This window comes from Chlorocebus sabaeus, chromosome 7 (assembly GCF_047675955.1).
Source record: "Chlorocebus sabaeus isolate Y175 chromosome 7, mChlSab1.0.hap1, whole genome shotgun sequence".
Lineage (NCBI taxonomy): Eukaryota > Metazoa > Chordata > Mammalia > Primates > Cercopithecidae > Chlorocebus > Chlorocebus sabaeus.
The window spans coordinates 21,824,687-21,850,432 of record NC_132910.1 but is presented as its reverse complement, the minus strand read 5'-3'; the positions used below and the strand labels follow the sequence as shown (position 1 = coordinate 21,850,432).

The window sequence follows — 25,746 nt, the reverse complement described above, 5'->3', positions numbered from 1 at the left end:
GCTATACATTTTTTCTAAAGAAAAAATTATTGGCATTCATAGAAAGGCCAATTTCTCTTAATAGTTCGATAAGTGGATTTGATCTTATGAACAGGCAGGTGTTTCTTTGGAAATGACAGACTCCAACATCAATTTTTTAAAAAAAACTCTCCCTTTCTTGTCACTATAAATAACTTGTTTAAACAGGTATACAGTTGGGAATAAGCCTAACACAGTAGAAATTATCTATACCATACAGCCATATGTATGGTATAGATAAATAATCGTATTATCACATTATTAATTATATTGTTTATTTTCAACTAATATATATTAAAGATTGGAAAATCCCATAAGCTCTTCTGTATTGTAGAGCTTCTTATGTCTGAAAGGAGTCGTCCTTTGCTGTCCGTCAGAGCTGCAAGAACTAATTGATTTTGGATTGAAATGTGTAGTCGCATTTTGAGACAGCATTTGAGGGGATTGTCTAATGCATATGTTTGCTTTTCAGCTGTAAAAAATGTGATCCTACAGAAGTGGAGCTGGATAATCAGATAGTTACTGCTACCCAGAGCAATATCTGTGATGAAGACAGTGCTACAGAGACCTGCTACACTTATGACAGAAACAAGTGCTACACAGCTGTGGTCCCACTCACATATGGTGGTGAGACCAAAATGGTGCAAACAGCCTTAACCCCAGATTCCTGCTATCCTGACTAATTTAAGTCATTGCTGACTGCATAGCTCTTTTTTTTGAGAGGCTCTCCATTTTGATTCACAAAGTTAGCATATTGATTACCAACGAATTTGGAACCAGGGTTTTTTTGTTTTTTGTTTTTTTTGGATGATGTAAAAACCAACTCCCTGCCACCAAAATAATTAAAATAGTCACATTGTTATCTTTATTAGGTAATCACTTCTTAATTATATGTTCACACTCTAAGTATCAAAATCTGCCAATTATCATGCTCACCTGAAAGAGGTATGCTTCCTTAGGAATACAGTTTCTAGCATTGAACAAATAAACAAGGGGAGAAAATAAAACTCAAGGAGTAAAAATCAGGAGGTGTAATAAAATGTTCCTCACATTTCCCCCCCTTCTTTTTTTTTTTTTTTTTGCCTTTGCCTTGGAGAGTCAGAGCTTCGCATTTTCTTTACTATTCTCTTTAATAAATATTTCACTGTGTAGAGAATATATATGTATAAACATAGGTCAAATATATGTCTTCATTAGGAAAATAATCGGAAAACATGTTCTAGAACTATTTACAGAAATAATTTAAGGTGAAATCTCTAATATTTATAAAACTAGCTAAATAAATGCATAATTAAAAATATATTTGGACATAATAGACTTGGAAGCAGATGATACAGACTTCTTTTTTTCATAATCAGGTTAGTGTAAGCAATTCCCATTTGAAACCATCCATTTTGTAACTGAACCTTATGAAATATATGTATTTCTTGGTACGTATTCTCTAGCACAGTCTGAGCAATTAAATAGATTCATAAGCATATACCTGTGTGAAATAATTTATTGGACAAATTTTGCTTATGTTAACTTTATGTAAGTTAACTTGCTATTGATGAACGGTTTGTAAGTATGATGTAACGATGCATTAATTACAGAACTCATACATGTACATATTTGAGGTGGCTTTGCCATTTTATAACCATAATTAAATAAAAGAGCAAAAATCCCTCCTGATAAATACCATGTTTATCATGGTACATAAAACTTCTTTATGACAGAAAGCCAAGGCCAATTGACATATATATTTAAGGGTACTATGGAAAGTAAATGCTAACTCGGAATTTAAAACAGTGGGAGAATGATTAGTAAGTGTTGGTTTCTTGAAAAGGAATTGTTGTTTCCTTCTTTTAAAAAAATGGTAATAGTCATTTTTAGTGACTTCTACCGATTATTCAGTGTTTCTTTAGGGATATGCATAGGACACTCTGGTGAAACCCCAGTTTTGGTAGAAACCCCAGTTTTGGTGTATTAAAGATACATCCATTCTTGACTGATCTTTAATCTAGAGTGTGGTTTTAGCCAAGTCTTTGAATTTCATTTAGTCAGTAAACATTAATTAAATATTAACCAAATGCACAGAATTGGTCTGTGGTGTTGAAGTTATGGTAAGCGCCCTCGAGAAAGTCACTATCACTGCTCACTCCCCAGAACCGCGCTTAGGTGTCATCTTCTCTGTGACACCCACCCTGACTACTTTTTAAATATTTCAAACCCGATTTCTTTATCTTAGTCTACTTCCCCCCGTGTACTTATCTCCCTCTAGCAGACTATGTAATTTAGTTATGTGTCATGTTTATGGTCTGTCTCCCCTCACTAGAGTGTAATCTCCACAAAGGCATGCACTTTTGCCCATTGATGTGTCCTCATCATCTGGAACAGTGTCTGGCACATGGAGGTACTCAATAGATATTTGTTGAATGAGTGAACATGAGTATAGCTTAGGTGAAGAGATAAGACATACACATAAAGAATTATTATTTGGCAGAGCCTGCTGAAGGCAAAGAAATAGCTTCCAAAGAGCTATGATAATTCGTGGGAGATTGCTTCTGAAGAGACCCCTTACTTTCTCCTCATCTTTGCCTTAGTTTCTCGGTGTACCCAGTAGAAAAAGTATTGTAGATCCACATTGCAGATCCTTATAGGAGAGACCCCTATTCCAGCATTATTACCTCATTAAATGCTAGCTGGAAGAAGACTGCAATTTGTAGTCCCACAAGTCTTCCTTCTTTCAGAAGTTCAGTTAAACTCTGATACTAGCATATTAGTAACAATTTAGTACTTACTATGTGCTAGGTACCAATGTAAGTGCTTTATAAATATTAACTGATTCAATATAAATCCAGAGTAGCTGATGACTCTTAAATGAGAGTTATTGAGGATACATTAAAGCCTTTTTTTTAAGTTGTATTCAAACATTTGCTGGTATTAGTGGAACATTTAGAGGGACACACTAAGGAATCAATGTAAGATGTGGTGGCCATGAAAGGAGCCTCTCAGTTCTCTGCAAGGAATGTAATTGACTTATAGTTCTGAGATCCACTGTGTTTGTGCAAGGGACACTAAGACAGGTCAGTTCCTGGGAGACACAGGACTCTTCTGATGGGGCATTGACTTGGGGGCTCATTATCTTAGCTGAAAATTTCTTAGCACTGCACCTCCAGACATTATCTGTCCAGTCATCCTTCCTATCCTCTTTGCTCCACATGGGTAAGACCTGCATCAGGATCCGATGACTCAGCCTTCTTCAGCTCCCTTCCCATTTTCCCTCACAGATGTTTTCCTAATAAATCTCTTGCACCCACTAATCTCATTTTGCAATTCCGCAGGGTCCAAATTAACACAATACTAATTATGACCTATCTGATTTAGTGATGATAATAATGATAGCATTCTTCAAGTACCAAATGATTTATCTATGTCATCTCATTTTATCCTTACAATAACTTTTTGGGTATTTCATATTATAAATGAGAAAACCAACTAAGTGGATAATTAGTCATTTGAGTGGTTCATTTATCTAGTAAATGGCAATGAAAAGTCTGAATCACTCTTCCCGATAGTCTTAACAAATATCAGTTGAGGTTCTTAGAGAATCATGTTCACTGTAACATTTTCTTAAACCTCATGAGATATTTTGAGGTTAATGTGACCAATTCATTGACCTGCCATAAGTCTATTATAATTTTTGTACTTTTTGCCCCCACTTTTTAATTTGAATTAAATGGATGACATTTAAAAAAGACAGGCATAAGTAGGTACAATTGGTAAGAAATGTTTTTCTTCTGCATAGTTCTTGACAAGTTAGCCATTTGCTCAGGTAAGCACACTCAGCACCAGCCAGATTAAAATTATATTAATTAGCAATAAGAGTAAAGTCCTTTAATGGGATTTCCAGGTCTTGGCTTTGGGGTAGCAGTATAATCTAGTGAATAAATCCATGGTCTATATTGAAATACATACTCTAAGTAACATTGGGCAAGTTAATTCAAAGATTGCTTCCTCATTTGAAAAATGGGAGCAAAAATAACTACATAGATTTTTGTAAAAATAAGGATGCATGCTGTGTATATCACTTATTACCACTGTGGTACCAATTAGCAACAATCCGTAAATTACAGTTATTATGTGTTAGTTTTCTTTGACTCTGCTCCCTGCCTAAGCAACAAATAAGAAAAGAATGTAAATATATGTGAATATATATTGGATCAGTGATTTTCTGTTTTTTTTTTTTTTTCAGATGGAGTTTTGCTCTTGTTGCCCAGGCTGAAGTGCAATGGCACGATCTTGGCTTGCCGCAACCTCTACCTCCTGGGTTCAAGCGATTCTCCTGCCTCAGCCTCCCAAGTAGCTGGGATTACAGGCATGCGCCACAACGCCTGGCTAATTTTTTGTATTTTTAGTAGAAGACGGGGTTTCTCCATGTTGGTCAGGCTGGTCTCAAACTCCCGACCTCAAGTGATCTGCCCCCACCTCGGCCTCCCAAAGTGCTGGGATTACAGGTGTGAGCCACTGTGCCCGGCAGGATCAGTGATTTTCAAACTTTCGTGTATATGAGAATTACCTGGAGGACTCATGAAAGTAGATTGCTGAGCCCCACCTCAGAAATACTGATTAAGTAGCTCAGAGATGCAGCTGGAGACATTGCAGGGCGCACAAATTCCCCAGGTGCTACTGAGGCTGGGAATTGCAGGACAGCCACTACTTTATAATCATAAAGCTCCACTTCCATCTAGTGGTTGAGTTACAAAATACAATGAATATACAGTTTTAACACGCATTGTTTCGTTGAATTCTCCTAACACTCCATGAAGTAAGTACTATCTTCACTTTACAAATGGTAAAACTGAGCTGTGAGGGTGATGAAGTAACCTGCCTAATGTTTTTCAGGTATCTGGAGAACTGATGATTAGCTTCAAGGCTGTCAGACTCCAAAGCCAAAGCTCTCAGTCAGTATGTTATCCTGTCTAAACATCCTTCGAACCGTCTTTCCTCGGTAATTCCACTTCTGAGGAAATAACCAGAAATACAGACAAAGAGAGATCGAGATATCTATTACAATATGATTTATAATAGTGAAAATTCATAGGAAACTTTAAGTCCATCATCAAGGGATTGGTAATATAGGGATACTTCAAAATATTTTGCAGACAACTGAAGTGAAATATCATGTTTTTTAAAATTTATGGAAATTGATATACAATGGGAAGAGGAAAATGTAGGATTTTGCATAAAGGAGTGACTTTAAGAAAATTCCCAGCCGGGCGCAGTGGTTCATGCCTGTAATCTCAGCACTCTGGGAGGCCGAGGCGGGCGGATCACAAGGTCAGGAGATCGAGACCATCCTGGCTAACACAGTGAAACCCCATCTCTACTAAAAATACAAAAAATTAGCCAGGTGTGGTGGCGGGTGCTTGTAGTCCCAGCTACTTTGGAGGCTGAGGCAGAAGAATGGCCAGAACCTGGGAGGCGGAGCTTGCAGTGAGCCAAGATCTTGCCATTGCACTCCAGCCTGGGTGACAGAGCGAGACTCCCTCTCAAAAAAGAAAAAAAAAAAAAGAAAATTCCCTACACATACATGGGAAAAGACTTGAGGGAAATAGGCCAAAATGTTATTTTTTTGTTTCCTTTTACATTTTAGTATAGAATGTTCCAAATATTCTACAAAGATTGTATATTTTATAATTAGAAAAGTGTTAATCATTATTAAACTTTTAATATTAATGAATACATTAATACTAATTTTGGTGAAATTCTATATTTTTATTCATTTGCATAAGATAAAGAGAGTGGTATTTACTTAGAATCTACTCTGTACTCAGCACAGTGCTATGAGGGCCACGTAAGAATAAGAAGAACTGGGTCTCACTTTTTCAATTTTCTTCTATAGGCAAAACTAACACAGGAAAAAATTAGCACACAGTAAAAGACACATTTGTTATTAAATATTAAAGATCGGCTGGGTGTGGTGGCTTACACCTGTAATCTCAGCACACGCGGAGGCTGAGGTGTGTGGATCGCTTGAGGCCAGGAATTCGAGAACAACCTGGCCCACATGACAAAACCCCTGCTCTACTAAAAATACAAAAATTAGCTGGGTGTAGTGTCCCTTGTCTGTAATCCCAGCTACTCAGGAGGTTGAGGCATGAGAATCACTTGAACCCGGGAGGTGAAAGTTGCAGTGAGCTAAGATCGCATCACTGCACTCCAGCCTGGGCAACAGAGCACAACTGTCTCAAATAAATAAATAAATAAATAAATAAATAAATATTAAAGATCATGTACTGTGAGCTTTCAGGGAAGCTGGGTTGTAAGGAACTCATATCTGGCATCCAGGCTTGCAAATGCATACCTGTGCTGATGACATCAAGAGTTTTCTGGGCCGGGCACAGTGGCTCATGCCTATAATCCCAGAACTTTGGGAGGCCAAGGTGGACGGATCACTTGAGGTCACGGGTTTGAGACCAGCCTGACCAACATGGTGAAACCCTGTCTCTATTAAAAATACAAAACTTAGCCACGCCTGGTGGCACACATTTGTAATCTCAGCTACTCAGGAGGCTGAGGCATGAGAATTGTTTCAACTCGGGAGGCAGAGTTTGCAGTGAGCCGAGATCATGCCACTGCACTCCAGCCTGGGCAACAGAGCAAGACTCCATCTCACACACACAAAAAAAAAAAGAAAAAGAAAAAGAAAAAAAAAAAGAAAAAGAAAAAAAAAGAAAACAGTTATTTTCTGGAGAGACATTTTACCTTCTTTTTACGGTGTGTTTTCAAATTCAAAATATGTTTTCTTTTGGTCACACTATACTTTTTTAGAAAAAAGATTTACCTATGCTCAAGACAGCTTGGAAGGGTCATACTATACTTTTTACATTTTACATTGCAGCAATCTCAGATGGCAGTTTAAGCAGCAGCGTCTCATAAATTCAGATATGTCAACATATTTGCCAAAACAATTATGTGAACCCATACATTTTGGTGAAATATGAAGTGAGTATCTTGTAATGAAAGTACTCATATTGAGATTTCAAAAAAATCATTTGGAAAAATAAACTAGTGAAACAATAACATTTTTATTTTGAAAGGATAATTCTTAAAAGACAGTTTTATACAGAATAAGTTAATGAATTTTTCAATGTGTGGTTAAAATATAAAACTGGCCAGGGGGAGGGGAATGTAAGCACTAGGGGATGGCCTGGATAATCTACCTCTAAGGTCCCTTCTTACACTGAAATTCTATGATGGAAATGTTGCTGAATATATAAAGCTACAGAGTGGTGGCTCATTCAGTATCCCAGATGGTCGCCTTTCAGGAAAAGCAGACTATGATGTTTTCATGGGAGTGTTGAAAGTCATTAAAAAATCAATTGATATATATTTATTGGGTACCTTCTATGTTCAAGACACTGTGCTAGGTGCTTTAGAAGCTTCAAGGGCAAGATTCCTTTTCTCAGGAAGTTTTCAACATTGTATTTCCCCAAATGTTTGAGATCTTCTTATGAAGTCTGCCCCTGAGCATTTATCCCAAGAAATCTCTTAAAGTTATAAAGTATGCTTTTAGGCAATTCTGAGAATGTTTCCTGCTCTAGGCAAGGGATATCCAGATAATAGGCCAACATGTTATTAATAAGAATAATAATCACTGATGTATTATAAGCAAGGTATATAGAAATATCCAGTTTTCAAAATAATTTACACAATTTATTCAAGATACCAAGAAAGAGTGTCTGTAAATAATTCTGCATGGACTTGAAGAATGTTTAATAGTAGCACATACTAGTAGAATCGCTTATGTTGAACTAGTAAAACAAAACAAAACAAAACACAACTAAACATTGAGTTTTTATTTAAGAGAGTGTTTCCCAAAATGTCTTCTACAGATCCTGCGGATTATAACTTGGCGGTGTATGGCAAGTCCTAGTCCTTTTTCCTGGATGTGCAGTCTCAGAGCGGCAGTTTCTTCAGTTCCTCATTCTCCACCTTCCTAAGCCTTTTCCCTAGGCTGCTAGTCCTGGGTATCCTATCTTCCCTTCTCCTTAAATACGTCTCTCTAACTGAACTGTGTCTACTTGGTAGAGACCCTAAGATAACTAAAAACAAAGTAGCTATCAGTGTCTACCATTTCCAAAATAAGATCTATAATGATGGTTAAGCTGGGTCAATAAAAAATTAGGGTACGATTTAGAGAGTGGATACAAAAAGGAAGAGAGTGACATGCAGTCTTAAGATGAAAATGGTGTAGCAGGGAAAAAGATAAACTGAAGGGAAGAAAGGAGTCAGAGAGGAGAGGGATTAGTTGACAAATGGTACATTGGGAGACAAAACAGATAGGTGGGAAGAGAGGAAGACATAATGGAGGAGGTAGACATAAAGAAAACACTAGTAATGGTTAAAATAGCGAGCTTAATATGTAAGAAGTGATACATAGAGAGAAAAAGATGAGGAATAGAAAGCTAAATACAGAAAGTTTGAGGGAGAGAGAAAAGAAGGAAGAAAGCTAAGAAAAGGAAATGATAAAGGTAAAGAGAGTGGCAGTGGAAGAAAAAAATGCTTGAAGAGAATATTGAGTAGGAAAAAACCTGACAAGATCAACACAAGAAAAAAATGTACAGTGCATTAGGACTATACTGATTTGTGGATCTCCATGTGTAGAATGGAAAGTTAATCTGCGTTTCAGTCTTGAAAAACCAATTTTGCAAGAATGGAACTTTGAGAGCAAAAGGAGAAGTCATCAGGCAAAAGGAAACTAACTCAGACAAGTGACTTCCAAGTTTCGAGGCAGGGATGGTCATGATCTTCTTGCTTTTTTAAGGTCTGCACTAATTTGTGAAAGTGCTAGATCTGGTGATCCCCAGAGGCCCAATCTCAGCTCCATCTGGGTTGCTACTCCTAGCTCCACCTGGGTTGCTACTCCTATTGCTGAGAGGGGAGAAAACTCAAGGATCACCAAGACAGTCAGATACTTAATTAAGTCTTGGGGAAAAAATTTTGGGAACCATTGATATAGAATGTCAGTGATTTCTCTTCCCCCCAAGAATGCTTGGTTGAGATAACCCCTAGGCCTGAAGTAGTAAGCAGTCTTGTACCTGGTCCTCTGCATTGGTCCCTCTTTGAAATAATTCAAATGGACTGTGTTCACTTGCATCAAGTGGGTCTGCATTTGTACTCTTAAATTGTTCCCCAGTAGCTAACTCAACCAATGTGTTAGGATTTTCAGTAGGCATAATTGAATCCCCATCAAATGGGCTTTGCCTTCCATTGCTAGATGGAGTTCCAGTGCTGGAAGAGTGATGCTTTGCTAATTTGGAGCCAAAGCATGGCAAATGCAGGATGTTAGATGGTCTTTGTTGCTGTCTCTCACTCTCATTTTCTTGGACTTGACTTTGGATGCCTTCTGGATTGGAGCCTTCATCAGGTGTACCAATAACAAGCTGCTCAGGAGTAAGGTCAACTGTTCTTTCATTGAGCTGGTTGTCTTCAAAAATTTGTTCAAGAATGTTGTTCCCATCTCCTCCAAGATCATTTTTGAGACAAGGTGTATTCTTTGCTTGAAGGGAACCGACTTCAGGAAATGGCATAATTCCCTTTTGGCCCAGTTGATTATTTATAGAACATGGTGTGTTCCTCCTCAGAGTGGACACATCATCTCTAAAAGGGTTTTCATTTTCCATCTTCTCTGAGCTGTTTCTTTGGCCTGGTAGGGTGCTTGTTGGGGAGATGATATGTCTTGTGTGCTTGCTATGACTACCTTCTGTATACAGAGGACTGGTGTCTTGGTTCTCCCCAGGGGCAAGACCATAGGATGGAGTGTAGTCTTGTAGAGCTAGTGGATTGTCCTTGGGCCCCATGGAGCTACCAGTACAGCAAGAGCCTCTCTGGCTTAGGTGAAATAAATGTGCCTCTTTTTGACCTGATGGGTAACTTTGTGGGATGAAGTGAGGGAAAGATGAATGTTCTCTCTCTGGAGAATTCATCCTAGTCATTTGCATGCCATAGTTCAAATTCTCACCTTCATGCCACATTGGATTTTTCTGAAGCCCAACTGGGGTGTTACTGGAATAGGGCTGGTTACCTTTCTGGTCTGGTGGCCTAGCTGGGGCTTTTTGTAAATGTGTTGCCTGATCCCAGATATTTCTGTTAAAATATGGCCTTCTTTCTTTCTGACCTTGGGCTTGTATCCTGTGGTCCCAGGAATTCCATGAAGGAAATAGATTGCTTTCTTCTGGTCTAACAGCATTATTAACATAGTAACCCCTGCTCTCTGTAGGTGGTGACATAGTAGGAGCTGTATTATATGATGGAAAATTCTCATCCGGGTTCCATGGGTAGAATTCACTATAATAAAAATCCTCCCTTGGTTTTGATGGATTGTCTAAAGAATAGGGAGGATATTCCTTTGGCTGATTTGAGGTATATTGTTCACCTTCATAGTGCCTAACTGTTGGGCCCCCTTTAAAGCTCAACTCTTCACCCCATCTATTTTGTCCAGGAAAGACTTCATCTCCAGTTGGATCAATTGGGTCTTCTTCATTATAAGGGACTGTCTCCTTGTGGTCTGGAGTATTTATGGGGTAGAGTGAACTTTCTTTTTGCCCCATAGTATTGGGAGAATCATCTCTCTCATCCCATGTATTGCTTCTAAGGTATGGTGAGTTTTCCCTGGGATCATAGGGGTTATATTCAGGGTAGAAAACCCTTCCTCTAGAACCATGGGAAGGATGGGGTAAATGTTCTTCTTGCCTCCCAGGATGTTCCTTAAAAGGTGGAGAGATTTCTTGGTGGTCCCAAGTATTTCTTCCAGCAGGAAAATATTCTTTTGCAGAAGGGATTTCCTCAGGGTGTGCAGCAGGCTGATATGCGCTGTGCTTTAATTCTGGCTGATTAGTTTCTGCTTCATATGGGATCCTTCTTGGCGCTAAAACCATCCCTTTGGGCAAAATCTGGCTTTGGGTTTGTCCATCAGAATTTGGTACTTTTCTGGAATCTTCTCTTGGGTAATAGGAGTTTTCATGTTGATCAACAGAATTAAAATTTGGGACTGGCGTATAACCCTCGGAGTGAGGTAGTTTATAATTTGATTTATTAACTTCATACTGTTGAGAGTTTCTCCCGGGGCTGGTTGGATTCTTTGTAGGAACTATTATTTGTTCTTTTGGACCCAGGTGCTTCTCCCTTGGATTTTGGATTTTTTCATTGTGAACAACAGGGCCATGTTTGGGACCAACTGGGGCAACATTAGTTCCCATAGGGTGTTTATTTGGCCCCTGAGGCTTTCTTCTGAGATTTGCTGGATTTCCTGCATAATTGGGATAATTGCCTCTTGAAGTAGAAGGGTAAACTTTGTGATAAACTGGATTTCCTGGACGAACTACTTGTTTACCTTCCCAAGCGAAGGAGTTCCACTGAGGACCCCTTTGAACTTGTCGATTTCTGTAAAAAGGCCCATTCTGTCTGTGCCCCATGGCAGTACCAGTGGGATACCACCGTCTTCCTGAAGGAAAATATCTTATATTAGGATTTGGATGATTTTCACGAATATTTGGCTGACTTGGTCTCCATGGGATTTGACTTCCTGGCCCTCCCTGGCCTGAAGTGTTGACTGCAGGGAGCGGGACAATCCCATTTTGAGCTGGCGGGTTGTTCCCAGTGTTCGGTCCTGGGACACTGTTTCCTGTGGGGCTGGTGTCATTTCCGCCCTGACTCCCTTTAGGATTTGATTGGGTAGAATTCGTCTCAGTAACTGTTGAATTAGCTGTGGGTTCTGTGCCTGGACTTTCTGCTTTAGGAGGATCTTCTTCTTTGGGTTTTTCAAAATCTTGTTCAAACATTTCTTCTGAATAATAAGGAGGGCGACCTCCAAAGCCATGATATCCAAAATATCCAAAGTAAGGATTCTGTAGGAAAGAAAATGGAAATCAGTATTACCCTTTGTTTCCCACCATGGTGTTGCTTGGAACTTTTTAGTATAACAGGGAAATCTTATCAGTCACATGTTTCTTTTAACATCATTAGCTTTACTTTCTTTCTCAAAATTTGATTCCTCCTTGGTTTCCATGACCATACTTTTTCTGGTTCTCTCTTCTGGTATTTTTTTCTGACCACTGCTCAGCTTTCTCTTTTTAGGTCTTATACATCTGAGGGTTTTTTGTTTTGTTTTTAATGATTTCATTTTCCATCTTCCTAATTTTTCTGTTTTCTTTTTACATATCTCTTTTAAGATTTCTATTGCTTCTGTAATGCCAGCACTTTGGAAGGCCGAGGCAGGCGGATCACGAGGTCAAGAGATTGAGACCACCCTGGCCAACATGGTGAAACCCCATCTCTACTAAAAGTACAAAAATTAGCTGGGTGTGGTGGTGCGCATGCCTGAGGTCCCAGTTACTCAGGTGGGTGAGGCAGGATAATCGCCTGAACCCAGGAGGTGGAGGTTGCAATGAGCCCAGATAGTGCCACTGCATTCCAGCCTGGTGACAGAGCAAGACTCTGTCTCAAAAACAAACAAACAAAATAAATAAAAGAAGAAGAATTCTATTGCATCAGCCCATGCTTTCAATAGGCATACATGCTAACAACTCCCAAAGGCATAATTCTAACCCACAACACTCCCACCCAAGGTTGAGGCAGCAAAACATCTCCACTAAAGATTTCATGAGTACCTCCAACTGAATGCACCCAGAACTGGGCTCATCTCCTGCCAAATCTCCTCCTCCAATGTTCTATATTTGAGCAACATTCACCACTATCTGTACAGTTTCTCAAGTTTCTGCTCTCTCTTAGTACTCCAGACTATTAATAACCAGGTCCTATACAAATCTAAGCTTTCATCCTTGTTCCCACTTCCTTAATCCACAGTACCCCTGAACTGTTAGAATAGTTTTCTTACTGGCTACTCTGGATGCAGTCTTACTTTCCTTTAATCTTGCTTCTGCATTGTCATCATAGTAGTAGAGGCTGAGAGTGGGTATATGGAAATTTGGCCCCTTTCCTCTTTAAATTTGTATTTAAAGTTCTCTTTTACAAAATAAATTCTAAATCCCTTAGCATAACATACAAAGCAGTACAACATGCTGCTAAAGAGTGGGGCTCTAGGCAGATGTGCATTAAAATCCCCATTCCACCAGTATTAGTAGTATGATTGTGGGTTAACCTTGGTTTATTCATTTGTAATATGGGGATGATAATAAAATAACGTCTACCTCATAGGTTGTCATGAGGATCAAATGGGACAAAATGAGTACAGATCAGTGCCGGGTACTTAGTGCCTAATAAGTGTTATATATTGTATAATAATATAATTTTTTAATAATAATCTGGGCTATAACTATTACTTTCAGCCTCATTTCCTCCCCCTTGCACTTTATGCAGTTGCAAATCACAACTACTCTGAATTCTCTGGGTTCTCTATTCTTTTTATGTTTCAGTGCCTTTGCACACAGCTCATTCATATTGAAACTTCTTCCCCCGACACATTTATTCCCCTGGCAAAGTTGACTCGTCCTTCAGAGCTCAGTTTGACTTCTACCTTCTGTGTCTTGACTTCCATGGGCAGAATTAGGTCCTATTCCTAGGAGTCCACAGCAGTACAGGTTTCTGTCATCACAATCATCCCACTGAATTTCAGTTGCCTGTTTTCCTGGGATTCTTCCATTTAATTCTCTCATGTGAAGATTTGGAATGAAAACATTATGTTTCTCATCCTTGTTTTCCAGTACCGAGGAGTGGGGAATGTTCTTAATAAATTTTCATTTAATGAATGATTTAATCATCACGAATTCTGTCAGTCAGTATGTTTGTTAGACATTTGTGTGGCATTTAGATAGTTTGATTTTTCTTTGAAAACAAATGAAATATAAAGAAAAAGTATTTTAATCCCCATTTGTTGATGGAGATGAGACAGACAGGTGAGGAAGTAACAAGATCATGCAGGAAATCAGGTAGTGCCCTCAAGAGGTAGACTACAGACATCTTAGGTTTTGAGACAGGGTTTCTCTTTGTCACCCAGGCTGGAGTGCAGTGGCAAGATCAGGGTTCACTGCAGCCTTGACTTCCCAGGCTAAAGTGATCCTCCCACTTCAGCCTCCTGAGTAGCTGGGACCACAGTTGCATGCCACCACATTCACCTAACATTTATTTTAGTCTCCCTATGTTGCCCAGGCTGGTCTTGAAATTCTGGGCTTAGGCGATCCTCCTGTCTCAACCTCCCAAAGTGTTGGGATTACAGGTGTGAACCATTGTGCCTGTCTAAATTCAGATTTCTTTCCTTTTTGTTTTTTGAGACTGAGTCTCGCTCTGTCGCCCAGGCTAGAGTGCAACGCTGAGATCTTAGCTCACTGCAACCTCCCCCTCCTGGGTTCAAGTGATTCTTCTGCCTCAGGCTCCACAGTAGCTGGGATTACAGGCCAGTACCACCACACCTGGCTAATTTTTGTATTCTTAGTACAGATGGGATTTCACCATGTTGGCCAGGCTGGTCTCAAACTCCTTACCTCAAGTGATCCACCCGCCTCAGCCTCCCAAAGCTGGGATTATAGGTGTGAGCCACCTGTGCCTGGCCTGAATACAGGCTTCTTAAAGCCTATGATAACTGCCTGGACCTTTCTGCTTCCTTTCTTATCTTACGCATATGAAAATTTGAAGTGCCAGTTTCTAGGTTGCATACAATTATCTGAATCATTTTTATTTGGGGTTATTTCATGATACATTTGAGAGCGCCTTATACCATTACTGACACAGTCATCTTCAATGTTATTTTATGAACAAGCACCTTATACCATTACTGACACAGTCATCTTCAATGTTATTTTAAGAACAATCTCTGCCAGGTGCGGTGGCTCATGCCTGTAATCCCAGCACTTTGGGAGGCTGAGGTGGCTGGATCACTTGAGGCCAGGAGTTCGATACCAGTCTGGTCAACATGGTGAAATCCCATCTTTACAAAAATACAAAAATTAGCCAGGTGTGATGGCACACACCTGTAATCTCAGCTACTCCGGAGGCTGAGGTATGAGAATTGAATTGCTTGAATCCAGAAGGTGGAGGTTGCAGTGAACCGAGATTGTGCTACTGCACTCCAGCCTGGGTGACAGAGCGAGACTCTGTCTTACCAAAAAAAAGAAAAGAAAGAAAGAAAAGAAAGTGGCAGTCATTGCAGGGACTGAGCAGAGGAGCGACAAGATTAGACTATTGTTTTCACAGGGTCACTCTGGCTGCTACGCTAACAATAGATTGTGAGAGATGAAAATACTTACAAAATGTATATATACATAATCTTAAAACTGAAAGGGACCTCTTAGAGCAAGTAATGCCAGCCTCTCTTTTGTTTGAGACAGTCTCGCTCTGTCACCCAGGCTGGAGTGCAGTGGTGCAGTGGCTCACTGCAACCTCCACCCCCCAGGCTCAAGTGGTGTCCCACCTGTCTCAAAAAAAAAAAAAAAAAAAAAAAAGAAGAAAAGAACAATCTGTCCCCCACCCCCCAGTAAAGCTATTAAGTTACCACAGTTCACTGAGGACATGTCACATATTCAGGGAAAAAACAGTAAGTTCCAGGGGGGTGGGGTGCTATGTCACAATCACTAAAATGACTTTTTAGATGACAGTGCTGGAATATTAAGAGTATATCACTCTGTGATAGACATTTGGTTCTTCTCCTAGTGTGGTATAGTAAAAAGGCCATTGAACAGAGTAACAGAAGACTTGGGTGCTGGGTTCAGTTTATCCATAACTTAAAAGTGAAATTGAGTAGTAACTGATTTTTCTTGGCTTCAATTTATTTGTATTAATATAATCAGGAAGTTAGATATCACTTAATTTCCTCTTGAGGATAACATTCTAAGAAACTCTTACTTTTTTTCTCTTTTTATCACTGTCTGGAGTCCAGCATCAATCTTTGGACCACTAGCTTGATTTATTTCACTTTTTTATTTTCTAAAAATCATGGAAGCTTGAGCTACAGGTTCATGTGTTGGATTTTAACTTTTTTATTAGATGTGGATAAAAAAGCAGGGGTGAATAGATTGTAATTTCTAGTGGAGAATATAGTTTTGCTTGTACTTACCCCGCCTTCTTCATTGCTGGCTGGTGGGCGTCCATAACCTGGTGGCGGTAACCTCTGAGAAGTGAAAAACACAGTGAACACAGGAGAAAACCACTTTCGATGCTACCATTTGTAAGACTCAGGGTGTCTAAAAATAGCTCAAGTCAGTGATCGAGCTCAGTTAGTACTCTGAGCTTTTAGCTTTTGAATTATTAGCTCTCACAGTCCAGCTGCTAAGAATTATGATCTAACAGTGAACACTGGTAAATACAAAGGCTTCAGCTGGATCCCAGATTATCCTACTTAAAATACTCTGTATGGCTGCATCTCCTGGCAATCCTCCTTACCACTTCTAACACTCAAAACATACCCTCCACAACCCCCAACAAACACACACCATGCACACACATACAGAGAGAGAGGGTGAGAGAGAGAAATTTGAGTGCTGTTAGAATCCAAGCATCCGTATTAGAACATTTAATAATAGAGATTAAGTGACAATGTTATTTTTAGAATGTGGCTTCATGTTTAGGGAGACAAACTGCAAACTGACAATCCTTGGATTATTACTATGATATTTTTATTTGACTAAAGTTAATTCTCCTAATCAAACTTGGAGGCCGAGTTTCTGCCTCTCAAGTTTTATGTAGATGAGATTAATAGTTACTTCAGCATTAGAATCATGTTTATCTGTTTTAAAAATCTTTACCTTATACTGCCTTAATTTCCTTAGTTCAGCATAGGTAGTAAAAGAAAGTCACTCTTTCAAGGAGGAAAAAATGTAAGGAACTCTTACTCTTTAAAATGAACTGTTCCTCATTGATAAAAAGCCTTCCTGGTTATAGAGTTGTAGACAAGGAAAACCTGTGTCATAGCTGAATGAACAGTCAACAAATATTTCCTGGCTGGGCGCGGTGGCTCACGCCTGTAATCCCAGCACTTTGGGAGGCCGAGGCGGGCGGATCACAAGGTCAGGAGATCGAGACCACGGTGAAACCCCGTCTCTACTAAAAATACAAAAAAAAAAAAAAAAAAATTAGCCAGTCGCGGTAGTGGGCGCCTGTAGTCCCAGCTACTCAGGAGGCTGAGGCAGGATAATGGCGTGAACCCGGGAGGCGAAGCTCGCAGTGAGCCGAGATCGCGACACTGTACTCCAGCCTGGGGGACACAGCGAGACTCCGTCTCACCAAAAAAAACCAAAAAACAAAAAACAAAAACAAAACAAAACAAAACAAATATTTCCTGTTGTTTTGTTTGTTTAGCAGCAACTGGTCATTAATATTTCTTTAGTTCAAAAAGTTTATTTTGCCATTCATATTTTTAATGCCTATGATACAATTTCAGTATTATCTTTTATTTTAATGATTTTAAACGTTTAAGATTCTTTGAGGCTTCTTGTAAATAATATTTGCAGGTTTTTTTTTTTTTTTTGAGATGGAGTCTCGCTCTGTCACCTAGGCTGGAGTGCAATGGCATGATCTCAGCTCACTGAAACCTCTGCTTCCTGGGTTCAAGTGAGCCTCCTCCCTCAGCCTCCAAATATCTGGGATTACAGGTACCTGCCATCACACCCAGTTAATTTTTGTATTTTTAGTAGAGATGGGGTTTCACCTTGTTGGTCAGGCTGGTCTTGAACTCCTGACCTCAGGTGATCCACCTGCCTGGGCTTCCCAAAGTTCTGGGATTACAAGCATGCACCACCATGCCTGGCAAATTTTTGTATTTTTAGTAGAGATGGGGTTTCACCATATTGGCCAGGCTGGTTTTGAACTCCCGACCTCAAGTGATCACCCACCTTGGCCTCCCAGAGTGCTGGGATTACAGGTGTGAGCTACCGTGACCAGCCCCGAGATTCTTTATAATGATATATCTGTGGCTAGAAACAGTAAGATAGGATGAAAATGTCTTAGTCTAATTATAGCTCACCCTATGGTTTTCAAACTCCATTTTGTCCTGTGTCCCAATTTCCCCATTACATTAAATGAAGATAATTTTTTTAAAAAAATTTCTTAAGGATGTAGGGAAATAGTAATGAAATAGCACAACCTTTTAATATTAATTTATTAGCTAAGTTATTTGTATCCGTTTGGTGATTTAGGTTGTATTTATGTCACCAATTTGTCTGAGTATGAAATTCAAAAAATTCTCTGTTCTTTTTCTGCATGATTACTGATGCGCTGGTTTTGTTTCGTACCATCTACTGATTGGTATATGGTATTCCATTAGAGTGTATGAATTTATATTAATTTAAACTATAACATACTAATGTTATTTTTCACTTATAGTGTAAAGAAAAAAACAATTTCTCACCTGTGGAATTTGCCATGGTGGTGGTTGATAGAAGAATAGCCCATTTCCAAATGGTGGGAATGCCTAGAGAGAAAGAAAGAATCAGAGTGATGTGGTATTGAGAAGAATACATTAAAAAAATGAAGGAAACCAACTAAATACACTTGAAACTTGGGAGTCTACATTTCACTTTGCATTAAACTGTGCGTTTTTTATAGGGCAAAGATGATAATGATAATAACAATTAGTATTATTAGACACACGTTCCAGGCTCTGTGCTGAGCATTTTATATTGTTAAACTCATTTCATTCTCATATAACCATAGAAGATATAAACTATTACTATTCCCATTTGACTTAAGAACATGAAGTTCAGAGAAGTTTGGTCACTTGCTGAAAATCTCATAGCTCGTAAATGATTGAAGCCAGGATTCCAATCCAGGAGTGTCTTTTCATTCAATTTTGTATTCCCTACATCTGTAATAGTGTCTGATAATAAGTGTTAACTGACCAAAAGCCAGTGTTTTCTTTTAGTTTTTGAGACAGAGTCTTTCTCTGCTGCCCAGGCTGGAGTGCAGTGGCATGATCTTGCCTCACTGTAACCTCCACCTCCTGGGTTCAAGCGATTCCCCTACCTTAGCCTCCTGGATAGCTGGGATTACAGGCGTGTGCCACCAAGCCCAGCTACTTTTTGTATTTTTAGTAGAGACAGGGTTTCACCATGTTGGCCAGGCTGGTCTCGAACTCCTGACCTCAGGTGATCCATCTACCTTGGCCTCCCAAAGTGTTGGGATTACAGGTGTGAGCCACCGTGCCTGGCCTAAAAGCCAGTATTTTTGAAGCTCCCCCTACACTGGATGAGATCTTGAGAAACCACCTTATGTCATACTAGTACTGGAAGCAATGTTAATTTAAGAGCAATATTTTAGAGCATCAAAGCATAGATCTGGATGAAACTTGGAAACCATTTAGTTTACTCATGGGGAAACTGAAACCTAGAAAGGTGAAGTAACTTGTTCAATATCATACGACTAATAAGGACCAGGTATAGGACTTGAATCTTTGATTCTCGACTGTTAGATTAGTGCTCATGTTATTACACCATGTTGTCTCTGTAATATAAAAGGAGCTTTTAAAAGGCAACAGTATTTGGGTAATTTGAAGTAAACAAGATTGGAGTTGACTTGCCGTGCAGTTTTGGATGCATGTCAAAACAAAAGATGGTACTGCAACATAGCACCTGTATTGAAGTGTGTATATGGGGGTGGCATAGCCCTCCAAATCTCTCCGAGGCCATTTACAAATATGGAATTTTTCTGTGCAAGTCTCACCTGAGGTGGCTGAGCTTCCTCTTCGGGCTGGGCTGGAGTATGTGATGGCTGCTTCAAAGGCCGCTTTTGTGGTGGCTTTTTTGACTGAGTCTGGTTGGGTTTCTGGGTTTCTTGGGTCTGATCAGTCTTGTTATGACGTTTTTGTGCTGAGGGTTTCTGTGGGTGCCATGGTGGTGGCTGAGGCCACATGGGCATCTGGTACTGTGGAAATTGCTGAGGGAGACCGTTTCCAAAGAAGGGACCCAGGTGTGCCAACTGAAAGGGTAGCAAATAATAGTGAAATCGTAATAGAGTTGAGGTTCAGGCTCTCTCCATCCTCTAATGTCATTGTCCAAAACTCAGTCAAAGAGCTTAAAAGTCCTATGGAACTTGACTTAACTATGGAAGCTTCAAGATCTTTAGTTAGATTTTCCTTACACACAGTCTTACAGAATTAGCTTCAGTCTTCTAGAAAGCCAAACAACCAAAACAAACTAAAAGGCAGAACTAGGTGAGAAATCTCAGCTTAAGAATTTGACTGATGATTTTCTAACTCTGAAACACTAACTCAGGTCAGAAGTAGACAAGTCAGGTTACAGAAAATGTAATGTTGTATTCAGAACCCATGTGATTTGTTATAAGGCTGGATGAAAAAGAGAAAAAACAAAAATAAGATAAAGTAAGTGAGATTGTAAAGCAAAAAATAAAAAACAAGAAAAATAGGAAAAGAGAGGATAAAAATTCAGTCTGTGTAAACACATTTATATGGTGTCTGCGTTTCTTGGTTACAGGTGGATCCTCATTAAATCCATTTTTGTTATCAAAATCACCACAATTACAAGGTTGGGCAGGGAAGCAAACGTAGTTATAATCTAAACATGCTAATTTATAAATGTATGATAATTTATAAAAATGCTAATTTCTAAATTTATGATAATTTATGAATGGTCAGTCTTGCAACATCAGTTCTCATCCAAATATTTCCTCCCTGGTTTAACACCTGTCTCTATCCCCAGTCTTCATTAATTAGTTTCTTGCTATCTCTTGGATGATGTACCCATGCTTTGTGGATTGATGAAATTCAAAATTGCAAACAACTAAGTTGGTAAAAATTTCAAATTACAGGCAAAGTCACTAAAACTAAAAACAAGGGTATGAAAAAGTTGAGCCAATCAAAAGCTGAGGAAGAGGAAATTTACAATGATTATTTTAATCAAAGAACTTTAAAAGAGAATGACTTGAATAAAAAGGATTACAAAAAAATGGATGTAGTCCTTGATTTTCCCCTCAAAATGGCCCTCATGATCATTTCACGGAAATCAAAAGTGATGCGAAGTGTTATTGTGCTAACATAGAATTTTATCAGAAAAATTGTGCCAAAGAACCACCTGATACTTGATTTATTAGTTTGTTCTGCTAATTAGCATACAGTGACAAGAATAACCTATATTTATTTAAAGAACATAAAACTTGCTTTGTAACTGTAGTGTTATCTTTCAAGATAATCCAAGGAAAATTTACCCCCCACCAGTACTTACTCTGTTATTTTTATTGTCATTATTTGTGACATCTTATGTGATATTTTCACAGAACCATTTTTTCTTGACTATACATTTGAGACTCAGTCTCAAATAAATAACATTTCTAATTAATAATTATTTGGATTTACATGAAAGAACAATAGTAATGAATAAGAAGAAAATTTGGTGTGAGAGGATGGGGCAATACTTTTTCCATCTTGAAACTTTTGTAATGATTACATTATACTTAAAACATATGGATTGGTGTCTCTATTGGCTAAGGCAAACTTTATAATGGAGTTATCTAGATAAACAAGAAATTATCAGAAATAACATAAAGAAAAACTTACATGTGGGAGGGTCATAAAGTTGAATTGATTATACCGCATCATCTGCAACCAAAGGAATCCATTAATATGATACAAAGTGAAACTTTTATTAAATCAATGCACAAATCATAAAAAAAAAGTAAAATTTCTTTTTCAACCTGAGAACTTCCCAGTGTAAAAATTTCCGATTTTAACATACAACAGTCATATTATCTTTTACTACTTATGCTTGAATTTTAAGTAAGTGTACAATTAAATTTTAAGAAGCTTCTCAGGCACTTTAACTTTTAAGTCAGAATTTTATTTTGAGAAGAATCAATAAAGAATCACAGAAAATAAAAATCTGGTCTACTCTAAAGTTTTTGAATGTTCTGTTCTATCCTTTGAGAGTTCAGGATTTGAGAACATGAGAATTATGTGACAAGATGATTCATCTTTCTGATATGTATTGAATTTGATTAATGATCTGGGCTATGAGTCATGTAAAAGATATTTATATTTTTAAGCATCTACCTTCTAATAACCCTTGATATTATTGGTCACTTTTGCTAGCTAAAAAACTTAGCAAATAAGGTAACATCAACTAGATTTTAACACAAATCCACATTTACTTTGAAAAGGAACATTGAAGTACATAGGTAGGCTGATGGCTGGGGAAATTACTACTTTGTCTCGATTTGAGAGTTTAAGACTTTCAACTCTCCCTCTTTTTACCTCTTTCATAAGAAATATTATATATCAGACAATTTTCCAATATTCTCCTTTTTAATAAACTTGTGAGATAGGACTCTGGATAACTTCTCCCCTGAGACTGAACATACATACCTCCTCACTTTTACTGCTAAATCCAGGCATTCGGGGCATGTGCATCTGGAAGTAAGAGAATGCCAGTGACAAATGCAGAACATCAGCTGAAATAAGTTCAACAATTGTTCCTAAGTTATACAATGATAGAACACAAAGAGAAGAGCTAACATTTAAAAAATACTCACTGGCATAGCAACAGAATTACCAAGAAGTCCTAGAAAGACCAGGAGAATCTTCATTTTTCCTTTTGGTACCTAGAATAAAAAACTGATTTTTATTTTTGGTCTGTGAAATAAGTATGCTTAGGGCACTCTGCACTTACCTAGCTACTAGCCTACTTGTCTGTCAAGGAGAGTATGGAAATAGATAAGGTCCCTGCTGCCATTTTTATTTTATGTCAAGAAACTATTAGATAGTTATCACCTGGTACTTTTCAAGCTGCCAAAAGAGTCAGATTAAAAGGAAATATAAAAGTGTGTGTGTGAGAGAGAGAGAGACAGAGAGACAGGGAAACAGAGAGAGAGAGAGAGAGAGAAAGAGAGAGATTTCATAGCACCAGAATGTGAAAATTAGAAATTAGGAGGTTATCCCCCAAATAGGAATATTGATGGGGTTGAGTTTCTAGTTACTAGTTGATTTGTAAAGGAATAGTGATGTCCAGCTACATTCATTGTACCGAATAATCTTAGTTTCAAGGAGGGTGCACTACAAAATCAAAACTTTGTGCTACTTTCTAAGATGTTGTAGATAATATTGTGTTACATAGAGACTAAGTAAACTGGAATATTCAGAATTATTTTTTTTCCTGGTTTGCTCTATTGTTCCTATTGTTATTAGTATTATCATCATCATCACTTCCTTTAAAAATCACTCATGTGACCAGGTACGGTGGCTCACACCTTAATCCCAGTACTTTGGGAGACTGAGGGGGGCGGATCACCTGAGGTCAGGAGCCCGAGACAAACCCAGCCATCATGGTGAAACCTTGTCTCTACAAAAAATACAAAAATTAGCCAGGCATGGTGTCTCACACCTGCAATACCAGCCACACAGGAGGCTGAGGCAGGAGAATCACTTGAACCCAGGAGGCGGAGGTTGCAGTGAGCCGAGATCATGTCATTGCACTCTAGCCTGAGCAACAGAGTGAGACTCTGTCTCAAAAAAAAAAAAAAAAAAAAAAAAATCACTTATGTTCTAAGGTGGTTAGGAAAATAGGAAGAAATAGGAAATAGGCAGAATAGTAAATTTATCTCTTTATTAGATACCTTGATTAAACATATAGACTTATGTATGAAGTTTGGAGATTGTTTTTAACGGGGTTCATTCATTTATCCCACTCTAGTTAATTATGAAAGACTTGTAAAATTAAGTCTTGTATTTACATCTTTGAACAAGGTTTATTCCGAAACACTTACTTGAGTAATTTCTTAAGAAAACTTTCTATTTGCATATACAATAGAGGAAAATAAAAGATTTTAATCAGAATGATTCATTTTCATTATATATCAGATATAGCCCATTTCCTAGCATAGTAACCAACATGTAGACACCCAGTTGTTATTCATTCCTTTCGTTCTTTCTTCCTTTTCTGGACATAAAATGCATCTAGCATAATTGGAGCCAATGCTTACCCTTCTGTTTACTTCCTATAGGAACAACTTAAATGATGCTTTAGCATTTTTATAATGGACATTTTCCTAAATTGTGGGTGTAATGAGTTTTCTTTCATATATTAGAAAAAAACGGTAGAATGTAATTAAACAAAGGAAGCAGTGGTATGTAAATATCTTTCCTATTGTTTAAAGATTTTCAGAGTTAGAATATCATAGAGAATGAAAAACAACAGCTGAAACTAGTGTGTTTAGTATAGGATACAACAATATGTGGAAACTAATAAAGAGAATACTGGTGAAAGTTTTCTTTGCTAAATGTTTCTAAGATTATGGCCCAAGATTTAAGGGTGCTTTTGGATGGTTAATTTCTGCCTTGCTTAATCATTCATCTCATCTCTCTAGTAGCTGTCACAGTGATTCTTGATAATATATATGGCCTTTATATTTGCAAATAGAAAACTCATTTTCTCTTCTGTAAAATTAACGTATTATGTTGGATGACTGAGATCCCTTCCATCTCTAAAAGTTCATGATTAAAATCTATAATCAGTTATTTTTTGAGTTGAAAGTAACACTCATAATGATTGCCACAAAGTACAATGACTTTGTAAGTTCTTCCATTCCATCTGTGAAAGCAGACGTTCCTTAATTCTTCTGATATATTTCAGTAGTGTTTGGCCCTCTCAAGTGTATTTCTGACAGTATCTAGTTTGAGAACCTGTATGTATTGGCAAAAATAAATGAAAGTACTCACCAAGTTGTCTAGTTTAGGAAAAGAGGTTCCATGCTTGCACCGAAGCACCAACATTTTTTTTTCAGCAAAATTTTTATAAGCCTTTAAGAAAAATACAGCTTTAGCATGAGAAGAAACTAAATTATAGAAATGGAACAAATAAATGAAATGAATAGCAAAGCTTCAGTTCTAAGGCAGCACATGTCATGTTAATTATTTTATCCAGTCATACCTGTATTAGGGGGCCACAAAATCAAGTTTAATCTTCCGTTGCTTTAAAAGTAGGATGAAAGCTAAATCAGAGAGGAAATGACATAGGCACCGTATTTTGAGATACTTCTAGGGCAATGGTGACAAAACTAGACTTCACTATGGGGAAATGTACAAAGTCACAGTATTAAAGGAGGTCTAAGAAGGCTGGAAAAAACTTATAAGAAAAATAAATGCACCAAATAAACTGAGGAGTTTAAAGTTTTATCAGAAGATTAGTCTGCATACAATGACTACACAACCAACAACAATGAATGAAATAAGGGGAATTAACCAACATCTATGAATTAAATTCATTATTTGATACTATATGTAATTTATGTTGATAATCTCTAATACTTACCCAATGCCAATTAGAAGCTGTAATATATAAAAAATAATTTTTACTTGAACTTTGTTAGCTTGCCTTTGAAATATATTCTTAATGGTCTATAGTGGAAATGACTACAAATTGCTGAAGCCAGGGAGATCTCAAGAAGCAAGGCACATTTATTTCTTAATGATAAAACAAAAATTCTTCAGTCAGATATCATGTGCAGCATCAAAAAGGTTCAAAATAAAAAGATTCCTCCTTGTCAGAAAGCTTGGCACAGCAAGGTTCCATTTAAGCACTGTTGTAGACCTGCATAACCAATCAGCTTTGAGGAAAATGGTTTTGCCATCACAAGAGTTTAAAGTAAAAAACACACATCAAATTTAAAATTTAGAATGTGTTATTATACAAGCTGTCAAGTCAAGTCTCTTATTATGTATAATAACAGTCCAGGAAAATGAGCTTACAGCAGTGAGATTTAGAAGATGCTTCCCTTGGTGAATTTGGGCTTTGA

The 25,746-nt window shown here is 38.0% G+C and overlaps 2 protein-coding genes across 3 annotated transcripts in view; one reads left to right on the top strand and one right to left on the bottom strand.

Annotated features, from left to right (window-relative positions):
• JCHAIN (joining chain of multimeric IgA and IgM) overlaps nucleotides 1–1,498 on the top strand; it is a 31,946-nt gene extending 30,448 nt beyond the window's left edge. For both annotated transcript variants that reach the window (XM_037994713.2, XM_007998822.3), the window contains one exon: nucleotides 491–1,498. In XM_037994713.2, the coding sequence (XP_037850641.2) occupies nucleotides 491–701 (211 nt within the window). In that variant the 3' untranslated portion in view covers nucleotides 702–1,498. The remainder of the gene's footprint in view (nucleotides 1–490) is intronic.
• Nucleotides 1,499–7,069: 5,571 nt separating this feature from the next.
• Nucleotides 7,070–24,724, bottom strand: ENAM (enamelin). The gene is made up of 8 exons (XM_007998798.3): nucleotides 24,671–24,724; nucleotides 22,489–22,557; nucleotides 22,322–22,366; nucleotides 21,518–21,559; nucleotides 19,669–19,923; nucleotides 18,359–18,421; nucleotides 16,070–16,123; nucleotides 7,070–11,909 (listed from the first exon to the last, which is right to left on the bottom strand). The coding sequence occupies exons 1-8, from the start codon at nucleotides 24,722–24,724 to the stop codon at nucleotides 9,072–9,074; spliced, it is 3,420 nt and encodes a 1,139-aa protein (XP_007996989.3). The 3' UTR covers nucleotides 7,070–9,071.
• Nucleotides 24,725–25,746: the final 1,022 nt, after the last annotated feature.

What these genes read in the sequence shown, in the direction of transcription:
- ENAM (XM_007998798.3), bottom strand. Translation starts at nt 24,724, where the DNA reads ATGTTGGTGCTTCGGTGCAAGCATGGAACCTCTTTTCCTAAACTAGAC. An exon ending in TTAGCAGTAAAAGTGAGGAG is followed by an intron (nt 21,560 to 22,321) that starts GTATGTATGTTC and finishes CTTTGGTTGCAG; the next exon opens with ATGATGCGGTATAATCAATT. An exon ending in AGGAAGCTCAGCCACCTCAG is followed by an intron (nt 18,422 to 19,668) that starts GTGAGACTTGCA and finishes CTTTCTCTCTAG; the next exon opens with GCATTCCCACCATTTGGAAA.